The sequence below is a fragment of the Denticeps clupeoides genome, chromosome 4 (genome assembly GCF_900700375.1).
Source record: "Denticeps clupeoides chromosome 4, fDenClu1.1, whole genome shotgun sequence".
NCBI lineage: Eukaryota > Metazoa > Chordata > Actinopteri > Clupeiformes > Denticipitidae > Denticeps > Denticeps clupeoides.
The window spans coordinates 20,188,433-20,204,140 of NC_041710.1; the positions used below are offsets into that span (position 1 = coordinate 20,188,433).

The following is a 15,708-nucleotide window of genomic DNA, read 5'->3' on the forward strand; positions in this document are numbered from 1 at the left end:
ATTACTTCAAATTAGATACAAAATCTAAATTATTAGCTGCTGAATGAATACATTTTACTTCATGTTTTTTCTTACAATATTTTTTTCTGTAATTTATTCTGCGTGGATGATGATGAGGAGGAGGACTATGGAAACACCCATACACTGCAGGTGCCAGGTGCCACTGTCCCTCACTTCTAAAAGAACAGATTCAAGCAATGGCAGGATACACAATATTGTTGTTCATTTATGATATTGATTATTGCAATTGTATATTGGAATTATAATTGTATACTGTTAGATTTTTGTTATATTGTATTATTGTTATTATTTTTTCTCATTTCTAATCAATAAATTATTGATCCAATTTATTTTGCATGTTCTTTTGAAAAAAAAAAAATCTTTTAAATGGGGAACATACACACACACACATATATATATGGGGAATATACATATGATGTGATATTTTGAAAAGAGTCCAAAAACATCTGTAATTAGTTGAACAACTATAAAATGAATAATTATAGTCACAAGTGAGTAAAAAATGTTAGTTTGGTTCCTGAGAAATCTCAAATGACACATGGTGTCCAAAATGTCACCAACATGCAGAAAATGGAGAGGTTGGAAATTTCCAATTTACTAATGCTCCCTGTTTTTTTTTTTCAGTGCTCCATCTTAATTTTCTCTGACCCAGTTGACATATGCTGATTCCTACACTCTAGAGTAATTTTAGGAGCGTTATGATTTAGAATAAAAAATATATATACTAGTTACAGAGATATCTCTTTGGGCTATTTCCATTCAAAAAAGGGACCAAGGGTTTGACAGGTTAATAGAGATGGGGGAATGATAGTAATCTCTGCAGGAAACTGTTGGGTCTTCTGTTCCTTATTAAATTGGAAAGGCAAGTGGGCAGCAGGGTATTACACAATATCAAATTGATATAGACGCCTTATGCTCTTCCTCTGAGGTATTTTCATGCTCTCTCTTTGCAACTTTATATTATTGGTCAAAGTTCAGCAACTAAAGTTCAAGGCAGCTAAAATTGGTCAAGAGCATGACCAAAGAGCAGCAAGAGCTATAAAGGTGCAATTCCTACAATTTGGCCAACCAACTGATTTAGGTTCAAAAGCATAGCTTGAAAGTCTGACCTGTGCGCTCTTCCCGATACGCTCAGATTTTTGTGCATGAACAGAATGGATCTGGCAGTCAGCACCAATTGCTTTCTGGCAAGCTTCTCCATAATAGTCCTCTGACTGGTTTTAATTCCAGCTGACCATTTGTTAGACCACTTATAACTTTATTTACAGCCCGCATTTCTCTTTTTTTATTTCCATCATTTTGTGTTGATGATGGGTTAATTGAACCAATTCATAAATCTTAATCCCATTTGTCTTTCATCTTACACTTTACACACATTAAAAACAAGTCATACATCTCAGTGCTTTACTGGAGTTGTCTGGTCATTGGAATTGTTTAACTTTAACGACATGAACTCAGTGTAAATGGATTGAGCTACAGCCTGCATTTAACATAGTTACATAAGCAAACAAATAATTTTACTTTCACTTTTGAATATGGTACCAACATATGCCCTTCACTCCTGCCTGCCATGCTGTCTGCGCTCACTGGGCTCCCAATGCCACATGCAATATTTAAAATTTGCTGTGCTCAGACTTCCACTTTTTCTTCCTGCCTGGCACTGGGCTACAGAGAAAAACTAAAAAAAAAAAAAGCACATTGGTGCCAGGGTCTAAATACCCACGAGAACAGCACAGCCCCAAAAAATGTCTGTGAAATAACAATGATTACAGGTTTGGGCAGCATAATGATTTCTGTGGCGAATGGGAACAGGCAAGAAGATGAGATTAGAATAGTTTGAACAGCAGCTGGTGTGGAAGCTCCAAGGGATGCCTACTGTGTGACAATTGTCCTCGCTTTGATCATGCATGAGGTATCGTATGGCATAAATTCTGTCTGATGTCACTCAGTGGGGTTTATCTTGTGCTGCCGTGTGCATCCAGAGGTTGAACTCCAATTGTATTTTACTTCAATTGTATTTTACTTCAAATGTGAGCAGCTTGGATGTATATATCCAGTATGTGCAGTTCAACCACATGCCTTACAAATGCTTAAAATTTTTAACTACTATAACTAAGTTAACAACTAGATTATATATTAATTGGAGCTTGAATGATTGCTTGTTCTTTTCATGTGGGGGTGCCATTCAGATTTTTTTGTATCCCAAAGAACCGTTTGATTTGTGAGAATGAAATATTACTTACTGTACTGCCTTTCTGTGCACAAAATTCCTTAACTTAGGGACTGAAATCATTTCAGTTAAAAATGTTATGCCATTTCAGCTTAAATCCACAAGGCTGTGCATCGTGATCTTTAAAAAGATATTTCTGTGTTGTTTTCACTTATCTATCAACACAGGCCCCCCAGATACTCGTTCAGTTGCTAGTACCTCTAATACAGAATGCAGCAGCAGGTCCCAAATTCTCTCACACCACCCCACTGCTAAAATTCAAAATACTGATGCTGGCCTACAAAGCCGAAAAGGGAGTAGCACCTGCCTACCTCAGAGCCCTTATTACACCTCACACCGCACCTCACATTCTCCAACCCTCAAGTACTGCTCGCCTGGTCCCCTTACCGCTGTAGGTACAAGGAGGATACTACTCTAGACTCTTTTCAGTCTTGACCCATAGGTGGTGGAATGAACTTCCCCCCGAGGTCAGAACAGTGCAGTCACTGAGTATTTTTAAATGCAGCCTCTTTAGAGAATACTTAGACAAACCAAAAGCATGTATGTGTATTTCACCACTGTTACCTAACATATTTTCAAGTTGGGCATTAATTTACACTACTCAATCCATCATTCTCTTCCAGGTCTCCTGTGATGGCCGGAGGTCTTTTTGCAGTAAACCGGCAGTGGTTCTGGGAGCTTGGTGGTTATGACACTGGTCTGGAGATCTGGGGTGGAGAGCAATATGAGATTTCCTTCAAGGTAGGTCCTTCTGTCTTATCTGACTGTACAAAGAGATGCATACATCTATTGCCAATGAAGTAGGCGTAGATATACATAAAATTATTTTGTATTAACAATATTTGATAGGTTTATTACCCAGCCCTAGTGCATTATGGGCAATGTTGCAAGCAAGTTACTATCTGCTATTTCTGCAATATCTTCATAGCAATAAGAAAACAGCATGAATGTAGTGGTTGCTTGTTTGTGCCATTTTTCCTCTTGTACTCAGCCTCTATAGATCTCTGTATAGAGCTCAATGTAACAAAATGCCGTGGAGGAGCTGATTTCTCACTTTTTTCCCCATCCTGTCATTATTTTGCTCAGCTTCAGATCTCAGCTTTTCATTCTAACCGATCAGCTACTGAAAAATATAACTCTGTATTAAGGGCAGGGGATGGTATATGTGGAAAAACCTGGCGGATGGATGTGACGATTTCTTGTATTTGTTGCTCCAGACAAACCTGCCATCCTGCAGCTTCCATTCATTTTTGAGACTGTCAGCCCCCTTTATTGCAGTGATATTCTTTCTAGAAGCAATGATCATAATAGAAAATAATTCAGAAGCTAACTTGCCAGTCCAGCTTAGCTTTCTTTGATTTATTTTTGTGCTGGATGCTTTTTCTCCATTTTTATTCCAGGTTTCGTTTGCTGTTGTGTCAGGCTGTCATGTTATTTCTGTTTCACAGTGATTCGGTGCACTTGACATTGACACTGAAATATAGTGTGGAGCACCAGTCACCAATAACATATCGAGTGTTGTTCTTTGTAGACTGAATGAAAAGGAGTAATGTCTATCAGAGCTCAACAAACACAGTATATGTCATTGGTGTAACTTGTTCTGTTGCAGTGTCCATCTGGCTGCCAGTTACTAGTTAGCATTTGGTGTTGCAAACACAAATTTCCCATGCCTTCAATGCACTCCTCACACTTTGTGAGGGTCACAAAAACAGAGCCAGTGGCAGAATGTGTGAAAAGAATTCATCTAGCCTCATTTGTTGTGTTTTCCACGCTTGTTTATCCTCAGAGGAAAGATCTGTGGGCTTTTCTACATCCATCGTTTGGAGGATTTTTTGGAACAGCCTCCACGCGTAATGATCTGGCTTGTGAAACGCGTTTGACCCTTGATCCTGGGCATGCCAGGAAAGGAGGCCTGAGGCGTTTGATATGCACGAACAGAGAACAGAACCCTCAGAAGGCGCAGCGGGGAATGCGAGGACAGGAGGAAGGAGAGGGGCAGAGAGAGATGAGACTTGGGCTCATCTGACAGTCTGCAAAAAATCCATCCCACACGGACCACCACCTACCGTGTACCACTGTCATCTCTGTGTACCCTGAAACTTCCAGCACAAACTCAGTCAAAACACAGAGCTGCTCAGACTGAGACTGTTTGTGTGAGAGGAAGTCTGTTTTTCGAGCTTTCATGCGAGAGCAGGGACCACCACAGCCTTCTCAGACCTCCTGTCTGCTCTGCCAGTCAGCTGGATGGAGAGAGGAGAGTAATTGTTGCCTGCAGAGAGGAATGTGTCTATCCCAGCATCCCAGTAGACTTCGCATCCATCTATACTCACCCACCTAGACACACGAGACTTCTTTCGTCTTCTCTCAACGTATTTCTGTCTGCTTGTAACCTTCTTTTCTGTCTGTAGCCTTCGTTGCACCTTACTGCTCTCTCTCCCTCCTTCAGGTATGGATGTGCGGGGGCAGCATGTACGACGTGCCCTGCTCTCGAGTGGGGCACATTTACAGGAAGTATGTGCCCTATAAAGTGCCCTCGGGAACCAGCCTGGCAAGAGTGAGTGTGTGGGCAAGTCAACCTTTTATCAATACATCCATTCTTGAAAAAAACATATTTATATATAACTAATAATGTTATAAAACGACCTCCTTTTTGTTTCCATATTTGCGCATTTGAATTTAAAAGTAAAATTTGATATTCCTCCCAATTCACATGTGAAATTATGTGAAAAAATTGTCATAATGACTAATTATAGCAAAAATAACATTAGTGCTTTTCCTTCTTCTCACACTCTATTTTGTTTTCAGAACCTGAAGCGAGTGGCGGAGACATGGATGGATGAATACACTGAGTACATCTACCAGCGGAGGCCGGAATATCGACACCTCTCCACCGGAGACCTGACCTCTCAGAAGGAACTGCGCAAGCATCTCAAGTGTAAAGACTTCAAATGGTACATGACTAATGTTGCCTGGGACCTGCCCAAGTACTACCCCCCTGTGGAGCCACCGCCTGCGGCTTGGGGAGAGGTGGGTCACATCTTTCAGATTGTCACGAACACACCCACACATTCCTCTTTCATTTTAAACACACATATTCATAGGCATGTACAGAGCTGCTATCGTTTTTAACCAGTATGTTAGTGTGCATGCGTAAATTGGATTTGGAAAAATGTGTGTCTTCAATTGAAACCCTTATTAAAGGGCATTCTGTGGTGCATTTGAAATGGATTTGTTCGGAATGGATTTGATGGTACATACACTCACATAGAACCTCAGTGCCCTTCACAGCTCTCAGCAGCTGACATAACAAAATCTCTCATAATGTCGCAAGGAAGCGCTGCGGTCCAGAGCAGCAGCACTTGTGGTAAAAGCATCCCTCCAAACCACAGACTCGTTTATTCTCCACCTCTTCCATCAGCGGCTGCTTCACCACTTTATTAAGAGGAGAACAGAAGGCAAAAGTCACAGGCGGCATTTTTGTTTTTCGGTCATGTGTCTGAACCGGCGCGGCCTCCATCACAACAAGCCCTAACCACCCGGGCTACCACCACATGTGTATGTGTGTGTGTGTGTGTGTCACTCGGGCTGCTGGGAGATGCTCACTGATTTATGGGATGCGCCGCAGGCAGAAATGTAATGCATTTTTCATTCTGATCGGGCAGGCAGCGGGGCACCCATTTAAGGGGCTGTTCTTTAATATACAACCACACACACACAGAGAGAATCTGTTGTTTGCATCGCTGATTTCCCATCCATAAATAAACCTGCTTTGTGTCATTCATTTTTATTAGTCACCATGATCCAAAGACGGCCTGTTAAGGTTATGAGTTCTGGTGCCGTAATGTTACCTGAACTGCCCTGCGTGGGTGAGTGTGTATGTGTGGTTGATCTCTGGGACATTTGGTACCAGATGCAGCCAAGATCATAGATTCAGCCTCCGGTTGAGTGTGACCCAGTGTGGGAGATGTTAAAATTAGTTATTCATGGTCTTATATCTTCCTATCCCCCTAATCTCTCCCTCTCGCTCTCTCTTTCTTTGTCTCTCCCTCGATAGGGTTTTAATCAGGGTTGATAGATGTGCTTCAGAGACGTCATCCCTTAATTAATTCCTCCTATGCCAGAAAACAGCGTCTTTATGCAAGCCGAAATATGTCAGAGACGGTGAATAATCATGACAAAATGTAATTAATTTTGCATCAGGTTTAATTGGATTCCGCTCTTCACTCATGGACGAGTGCTTATAATGTGGTCCCCGGACAGGGTTTGCGGATGAAAACTGTAATGACAGTAACTGTTTATCCCCACACTTCTGACAACACTCTGCTCTTGTTCACAAAGTCCATTAGCCTCACACGCCCAGCATTCACTCTTCCACACCTCCCCTCCCCACTCATCTGTATTAGCCGGGGGAATAGACTGGGGCTGACAACAGAGGCGTTTGCGTCCTCCGAACCTGCTCAGGAGAAATTTATGCACGGTAAATATCTTCTTTCCCGCGGTGGAATGATAGTAATTTTACTGTCAGGCTGATAGCTTCATATTTGGGCGCCCAGACTGCAGGGCTGCGAGCTTGTCACCCCCATTGATATACTGCACAATAAAAGGGCCTCCTTGGGCGTTCGGCATCGCCCCCTTCAGCTCTGAGATGGAGGAGAGAGGAGGGGATGGGTGGGACAAAAAAGTCTTATCTGAAATTCTTAACTGAAATAGGGGTCACGGTAGCTTCAGTCCCTCAGCTCACGGAGCAGCACTCTGGGTAAATAGTCTGTCGGGCATCCACCCAGAGCCCTACCTCCTCCCCTTTCACCCTATGCTCTGTCTTGTTACCGTTTTTCAAATCACTCTAAGTGATGCAATCATCGGGTGTTTTGGATGGCCACCCTACTGATGGGCTTGTCAGCAATGGGGGTGTTTAAGGGCTAAATGCTGCACTTTCCAGTCCCATCAAAGGAAGAGGAGGTGGGGGTGTAAGGGGGAAAGTTTTTAATAACTGGTGGTCAAAAGCACCTTAAATCCAAAGGCATTACTGCTGAGTTTGATAGCTCAGAAAGTCCCTACAACTCATTGACACATTTGTCACTGTGGTGGCAGCAGATGTTTTTGGTGCATGTGTTCACTGTAGGGATGTGCGATGCCACTGATTTCCTTTTCAAGTCAAATTTGTGTTGGTATCGGGGATAACGATCCGATACGATTCTTTATACAAAAAATAAAATTGATTTGAAAGTCCATTTCTGTGACATCACTGAGTCACATTGACATGTGAGGAGCAGTATTTCTGCTGGCACATTTACTTTCAGTTGGAACATTGTACAGTAATAGAAGAGCTAAAATTTTGATATCATTGTGCTAGTATCGATCCAATACTGATACCAACTTGGTATTGATAGTATCGATATGTGGGATTGATCCGCACATACTTAATTCACTGTGCTTTAATAGCATCCCTCAATGCAAAAATTACAGCATGGGCTGTCATTGTTTTATTTAGCGGCGGACAAGAAATGAACGTGGTCAGCTAAACTTCGTAATAAAATGCCTGGTCACACACTGCACCCATCCACATATATATTTGAGCACATTTCTTGTTCTGACCTTACAAAATGGGGTCTTGTATTTAATTGTCTCAATCCAACAGTAAATTGACCTGCCCTAATGGACGTCTTTGTTGCCATGGGAGAAGGTCAAATCACTCGTCCCAAATGTGTCACTCATTGTGGGCCACATGGGAGAGCAGCTGCCACAGAAAGCCTGATAATAGACAGAGAAATAAATTAAATGTGTTTTTTCATGGGAGGGAACAAAAATAAGCTTTTAAAACCAAAGGCTGTGAGGAAAAGCGAGTGCCTGACCCTGAATTTGGCTTCCATTTTCGTTTTATTTGTTTAGTCCGCAATCTTTAATTTCCCAGGCCCATTCCTTATTTTAAAGTGTGACATGGCACAAATAGGGAATGCTGTTGCCTGTCACAAAATAATTGGAAGCTGTAATAGTCACTTAAAGAGCCTTTTGTGTTGAGGAAAATGTTAATTCTGCAGCAGTCTGAGCTGTAATAAAGAAAGCTGCCTCAAAGTTGGCACACATCAGGTGGACTGGTCCCTGTTTGGTTTGCCTCCACCTTCAGAAAGCTAATTTCCATGACAAACTACTCTACAGACTCATTGGTTTCATGTTTAATTCATTTATTTAATGCCCTCTGACATTAGGCTGGAGAAACAGAGCTGTAATTTGCTCACTTCCTTTTCATTCCAGTGTCAGCAAAACCACAAACCCGGCAGAAACAACAATGCCACCCAGAAAAGTCAACTCATATTTCCCGGTGCTGCCAACCATGTTCAGGTTATCAGTAGGCTTGTGTGATATGGCATAAAATTCATATTGCAATTTAATTTGAACCATAGACGATAGGCGGTATATATATATTGCGGTATATAATTCGATCTGTAAATGGAACTGATTTTGAAAGGATAACATGTGTCTATAGCAAAGGCCCTGCAGCAGGAAGTTGAACAATAAACTTTTTACAGATACGTCAGCATATAGCGTAACCGAAACAATATCTGCGCAATTCTAGAAAGTGGACTTTCTGTTACACCCATAAGGCCGGTGGAATATTTCATATGGCGTATTGTGCAGGTGATACATAATAAATATATATATAGTGTCTATTTATTTATTTTACATCAAAAAATTGTCAGTAAACATTTAAGTAACACTATGCTTGTTCATATTTTATCATGCACTTGCTCCAGGAGATTTTATTTTGTGTTTTTAAAAATCAAATTACTTTTTTTGGTGGCCATCAAACAGGCTAGGACCGCCGCTGGTCATTTACAAGCATGCGTTGCACTGTGGCTTGTGGCTACCCAATTTGGACTGCTGTTCAAATCAAGTTACAGGTCCTAATCGGTAGTGACATGCACTTTGGTAACCCGGAAGTGCAGAGTGATCAGCGGATTACTGACAGATTATAGGGTTGTTTTATTTTATTTATTGGGTCTGCAGTATTTTTAAGACATTTTAACTCTGGATCTAAACATTACTAGTCATTTAGTTGTGATATTTAAGGCCTTAATTTTGGAAAGCGCTGTGCTCTTGGCCATTTTCCAACACTAATGGCTCGTGCTGCAAGTAGGCATGGTTTCGCGCAGGTGACGTGACTTTGTCATTTTTACAAGGAGTGGATAGGCCGGAAAAGACAAAAAAACTTTCCCGTTTGCCAAAGTTAGAATGCATACCATTTATACTGCACAGTACTAGTCATCAGTAAACTTTATTCATCTCTGAGGAAATATATATATATGATGTGTGATCCACGAGAATAAAAAAATATCCATAAAGAGTGTTATGGAGCATGGGTTTGTCATCTTTTAACATGAAACCTATTAAAAGTGCTGTATTTATGTCTAGTGTATATGAAATGAAGTAATTAGCAAAAAACTAAACTGAACCCACCTTTATTTCCTCTAGTGGTCCATTCGGGTAGCGCAGAGCAAGAGGCTGTGGAAGCATTAATGCGCCGCTCAGTCTGGAGCATTCTGCAGGAGGTGTGCACTGCTGTCAGGCGCAGTGTCTTTGTGACCTTGCTGGAGGCCGCACCGGCCATGGGTCATGACTGAAGGGAGTGTGTTAGCATTGAGGCCCCGGACACCAAGTGCCCGCGCAGCCTGTTTTATATTCAGCCATTCCGCGCTCATGCATTATTGAACTGCACTGTGACACCGCAAAGCATAGCCAAATGCTTTAAAAGAGAATTAGGCAAATGAGACAGTCCATCAAAATGTGGGCCCGGCTGTGAAAAACTTTATAAAGCTTTTTTTTTTTCTGTGAATCGAAAGACTGCGTGGAGCAGACTCGCTTTGAGTAGACAATTACAACCATTAAACTCATTTTCATTGATTTTGATGAGCCAATGTGAAAGGACGCTGTAGTATGGGAATCTTGTACCTCAGTCATCATTCTATAGACTGAAGCACAGATCAACTCTGGCCATCCTGAAATTACATTCATAAGAGTCCGTATGAAGATGCTTGCACTGTGCCTTTTTGAAAAAAGAAATGTGTAAAGAAAAAAGTAATGTCCTGCGATATGCATCCTGTCCATACTTCCTGCTAAGCTGTAATGGCTCTGGACGTTTTTTCCTGTTTCCTCCCGCAGATCCGTAATGCTGCGTCGGGCATGTGTGTCGACACCAAGCATGGCTCCACAGGCACTGAGCTGCGTCTAGACACCTGTCTGAAGGAGAAAGCCGAGCGAACATGGGCACATGAACAGGTGCTGCACACACTGCTTCAGATACACACAAGCACACACCCTCACACACAGCTGACAGCAATGAGTCAGCACCTCCTCACTCAGCCTTCACCACAATTAGAGCTGTAAAAAGAGCAGTCACCACTGAACACCCAGGGGATGGACATTGAGGCTGTGGAGACCTACAGGTACCTTGGTGTTCATCTGAACTATAAACTGGACCGGACTCACAACTCAGATGCTCTCTACAGAAAAGGGCAGAGTAGACTGTACCTGCTGCAGAGCCTCAGGTCTTTTGGGGTGAAGGGCCCACTGTTGAAGACCATTTATGACTCTGTGGTGGCCCCAGCCATCTTTTACGGTGTGGTTTGCTGGAGATGGAAAGAGACTGTACAGGCTGATCTGGAGGGCCAGCTCTGTTCTAGGATGCCCTCTGGACCCAGTGGAGGTGGTGAGTGACAGGAAAATGGTGGCTAAGCTGTCATCCTTGTTGGACAACACCTCCCACCCCATGCAGGAGACCCTGACAGGACTGAGCAGCTCCTTCAGTAGCAGGCTGCAGCACCCACGCTGTGGGACGGAGAGACTCAGAAGGTCTTTCCTGCCAACCGCTGTCAGACTCTACAACCGCTGACCACACATAGACTAACAAGCACACAATCCAATACACCATAGTGATTTCTTATGTGCAATGTGTGTGAAATTGAAGTTAAAGTGAAGTGATTGTCATTATGAAACACTGCAACACAGCATACGGTGCACACCACAAAATGTGTCCTCTGCTTTTAGACATCACCCCTGGTGAGCAGTGGGCAGCCATGACAGGCGCCCGGGGAGCAGTGTGTGGGGACGGCGCTTTTCTCCTCTGCTCCTCCTAGCTCTGGACACTATGCTCCTAGAGACAGCAAGCCTTCTTGCCACAGATCATATTGATGTGCCATCCTGGCTCAGTGGTCCTTAAGGAAGTGGCCCTGTAATCAGAAGGTTGCCGGTTCGAATCCCGATCCGCCAAGGTGACACTGAGGTGCCACTGAGCAAAGCACCGTCCCCACACACTGCTCACTAAGGGTGACTGTTAAAAGCAGAGGACTCATTTCATTGTGTGCACCGTGTGCTGTGCTGCTGTGCTCTGCTGCTATGTATCACAATGACTTTCACTTTCTTTCATGGATGAGCTGCACTACCTGAGCCACATGTGTGGGTTGTAGACTCCGTCTCATGCTGCCACTAGAGTGAAAGCACTGCCATCATACAAAAGTGACCAAAGCATCAGCCAGAAAGAATAGATACTGAGAAGTGGTCTGTGGTCACCTGCAGAACCTGCCTTTATTGGGGACGTCTTGCTAATTCTCTATCATTTCTATTCCATTTGCACAACAGCATGTGAAATTGAATGTCAATCAGTGTTGCTTCCTAAGTGGACAGTTTGATTTCACAGAAGTGTGACTGACTTGGAGTTACATTGTGTTGTTTAAGTGTCCTGTTTTGTGAGCAGTGTACTTTCTTTGATTTCCTAGATTTTTACGTTTGGCTGGAGGGAGGATATTCGGCCGGGAGACCCTCTCCACACCAGGAAGTTTTGCTTTGATGCCATCTCCCAGAGCAGCCCTATCACATTGTATGACTGCCATGGCATGAAGGGCAACCAGCACTGGAGCTACAGAAAGGCAAGGATATATTTAGCTCTATTGGTGATGTGTAAAGAACAATGCACTTACGAAACGAAATAAATCAATTTCTCATGGATCCCAAGGGGATTTTCTTAGGCTCTAACTGACAAAAACTGGACTTGAAAAACGGTTGTTTTCTATTAGTTATTGTTATTGGTACAAAGTAATCTGAAGAGAGCCTTGAGGCAGCATTGGAGTCTGAAGGCCTCGAGTTATCTGTTTTAGCCCTGACATACTCAAGTCGAATGCGTACTGGATGTTTCAAGATTTCTTAACCTTCTTAAGATAGCAACCAAGGTCTCCTATGCTACTGATCATTAGCCTTGTATTTTCTGATGGACAGAATAGCACTAATCTACACTGGACCCTAAATCTACACTGGAGAAGCAATTCATGTTGTGTCAAAAGCATTTTGTGTGCATAGTACTGAGGCATCTTCAGCAAAGGAGAACAAGTAAACCCTTGGCATCAGTGATCAGCAGTTGCTGCAAACTCCTTAAATCACTCAGGTGTATGCGGGCACATGTCTGGAGACACAACACAGTAAATGGACCCAGGGGATCCTATTGCAAAATGACTGCTGAAGCTCACAAAGCACACTCCTCTCTTCATGAACCCCTGACCACCAGGCCATTTTCTCCACGTCCAGCAGGACGACATTTGGGAAGAAAATCCCCCAAATGTCTTGGTTTTTAAACCCTTAGTGGTACTTTGCAGGTTAGAAATGGGAGAAGGAGCTTCCCTCTCATGCTGATTTTCTTTTAAATTCTAAAGTCATGCCATGGTATGAATTCTACTTTGGACTCAGTTGAAAATCAGTTGCAGTTCCTTGCAGAGGAGAGACTGAGATAAAAGGCGGCTTATTCGATGGCCACAGTCACAGGGATTGTGTTTCTCAGTTATTTTTATTTATTTATTTTCTGCTTTCTCTCTCGTGCCCCTCCCCCTTTCCCTCTCTGTACCTCCAGGATAAATCTCTGTACCACCTGGTGAGCAGTGGTTGTATGGACTGCAGCCCCAACGATAAGCGGATTTTCATGAACAAGTGTGACCCGCACTCGGAGACGCAGCAATGGCTGTTCCAGAGAGTCAACGCAACCATCCTGGAAAAATTCAACAATGCTGCCAGCTCTTAGGACTGCAGACAATCCCATCTTGCCTTCGGCCCCCGAAAACACACAGCACAGCCAATGCTGCCACAGCCACAGCTGTCTCCCAGATCTCCCAGAATGCTCAGCAAGGTGTCTGATCACAGACGTGGAGCAGCAGTGTGTGTATCTGTGTGTGTGCGCGTATGTGTGTCTGTCTGTTCTGTCTGAAGTCCTTTTACTATGGATGACAGACCAAACTGGACCAAAAACAGAGAACATAGGCTCCAGGATTTAGAGACTTCACTGGACCTATGAGGGACTTGGTTGATGAGGCCTACAGAGGACAACACAGAAACCTTGCTGGTCAAGGAAATAAAGTAAAAATCAGTCTGCTTCTCTTGCTGGGGTCTGATACAGTGCTTTTGGATTTTGTGACAATTGAGTTGAGATGAATCTGGGCTTCAGGACAGGCCAGAAAAGGGTAGAATGTTCCTTATCACTCCCTCAAGATTGCATGGTGGATTTGTACTGCGTCAGCAACTCTGAAAAAACATTTTGTTTCCTCTTTTTGTAATGCTATTTATTTTCCATGATTGTTTACATGTATATTTATTTTTATTTATTGGTACTCTTTTTTTTAACAATGTAAGTTATTATGTGCATACTTGAAATAGGTCATCATTTCTGGTTGATGAAATCCCCTAATGAAAGTGATTTTGCAGAGACCTCATACTCTGCCTTTGATTTAATTTTGTTCACTTTTTATTTCAAATAAAGCAAAATGTGCATATGTTTGAGTCTGTATTATATTTACCCTTCATCCTTTTCATATGTATTCTTGTCCCCGACATTATTTGTTAAAGTGGAGATGCTGCGCCCCCTGGTGGCGGTTTGCATACAGTTCAAGCATTTTAAATCCATGAGACACTTCTGCAGCTTTTATGATGCTTTATACATTTTTTAAAATGTATTTAAAAATACATTTTAAAATATGGTATAGAAGCAAGGTATATATTAAGATAATGTTGTGTTCATAGTTTGCCATAGCATTGTTGCATAGTAGAGATATGCAGTAAAATACAATCTCCAGGACAGTAATTTATGGTCCCCAGCAGTAAAAGCTTCTGACCCGCACATAATTTACAGGCAGTTAGCCATGGCATTACATCAGATAAATTCTAGTAATAATTTACCATCCCTACCAGCGTTAAGGGAACTGTTTCTGCATTTGACTCTTTCCCGGAGGGAGGGCCTTGACTTCAAGGACTGTTTATTGAACATAAAGAACAGTATGATGTCTAACAGCACTCATTATTTATTATTGTAGTAATGTTTAATGCTGCTCTTTCACACACTGGTGTGTTCTCGATGATTAAAGTACGTCATTTTGTCAGGATAACCATAAACACATTTCAAGAGAGTTTTTGTCACTGTCTACAAAATTAAATGGTTGAAAGGTATTTAACAGGTAATTAGAACAAAGATTCCTGTTCTGGTGTATTGCCGTCTGTGTGTGCATATAATTCTATAAATTAGTTACAATCAATAACACATTACAATTACTAACAAAAATAAAAATACTAATCATAATACTATTTTAAAGTGAATGCTTGCTTTATTACTGACAGTTTGTCAATGTCATTTCACCACAAAATGTATTTAGAGACACAAGGGATGCGTCCCTTGTAAGTCCCGTAAATTCACTTATAATTGCCAGTGGTCACCAGCATACAGCACGGAATGAATTCTTTAAAACGAGCTGCTCTTGTCGTGCAGCAGGCCGGAGAAATTGAACCGGAGCCCTTGAAATCCTGCAGTTGCTGTCCGGACCCCTGGCCTGAGGGTGGACATGGTCCTGACCCACTCCTCACATTTCGTCCCCTACCTTCATGTGACGGTCCTTAAAAAAAAAAACCCAGAATAATTACAGAGAAAGTGAACTGGAGCCCCTGAAATCCTGCAGTTGTTGTCCGGACCCCTGGCCTGAGGGTGAACGTGTCCTGATCACCTGCTCACGTTTTGTCCACTACCTTCATGGACAGGTACATTTACAGTATTCATCAGACGCCCTTATCCAGAGCGACTTTAAACCAGTAGTTACAGGGACAGTCCCCCCTGGAGCAACTTAGGGTTAAGTGTCTTGCTCAGGGACACAATGGTAGTAAGTGGGATTTGAACCCGGGTCTTCTGGTTCATAGGCAAGTGTGTTACCCACTAGGACACTACCATCCCACTTTAAAAACTTCTGAATAATTACAGAGAAAGTGAACTGGAGCCCCTGAAATCCTGCAGTTGATGTCCGGACCCCTGGTCTGAGGGTGGACATGGTCCTGACCCACTGCTCACGTTTCGTCCCCTACCTTCATGTGACGGTCCTTTAAAAATCCCCGAATAATTACACACGTCCACCAAGTCGAAACGCTTGGCCGTGAGGTGTATTAAC

The 15,708-nt window shown here is 42.6% G+C and overlaps 1 protein-coding gene across 3 annotated transcripts in view; it reads left to right on the top strand.

The window, feature by feature from the left end:
• Positions 1–14,055, top strand: part of galntl6 (polypeptide N-acetylgalactosaminyltransferase like 6) — a 131,260-nt gene extending 117,205 nt beyond the window's left edge. For 2 of the 3 annotated variants that reach the window (XM_028977506.1, XM_028977507.1), the window contains 6 exons: positions 2,875–2,992; positions 4,698–4,817; positions 5,057–5,278; positions 10,409–10,525; positions 12,022–12,171; positions 13,143–14,055. In XM_028977506.1, coding sequence (XP_028833339.1) covers positions 2,875–2,992; positions 4,698–4,817; positions 5,057–5,278; positions 10,409–10,525; positions 12,022–12,171; positions 13,143–13,310 — 895 coding nt within the window. In that variant the 3' untranslated portion in view covers positions 13,311–14,055. The remainder of the gene's footprint in view (positions 1–2,874; positions 2,993–4,697; positions 4,818–5,056; positions 5,279–10,408; positions 10,526–12,021; positions 12,172–13,142) is intronic. The other variant, XM_028977508.1, reaches the window with a different exon arrangement.
• Positions 14,056–15,708: the final 1,653 nt, after the last annotated feature.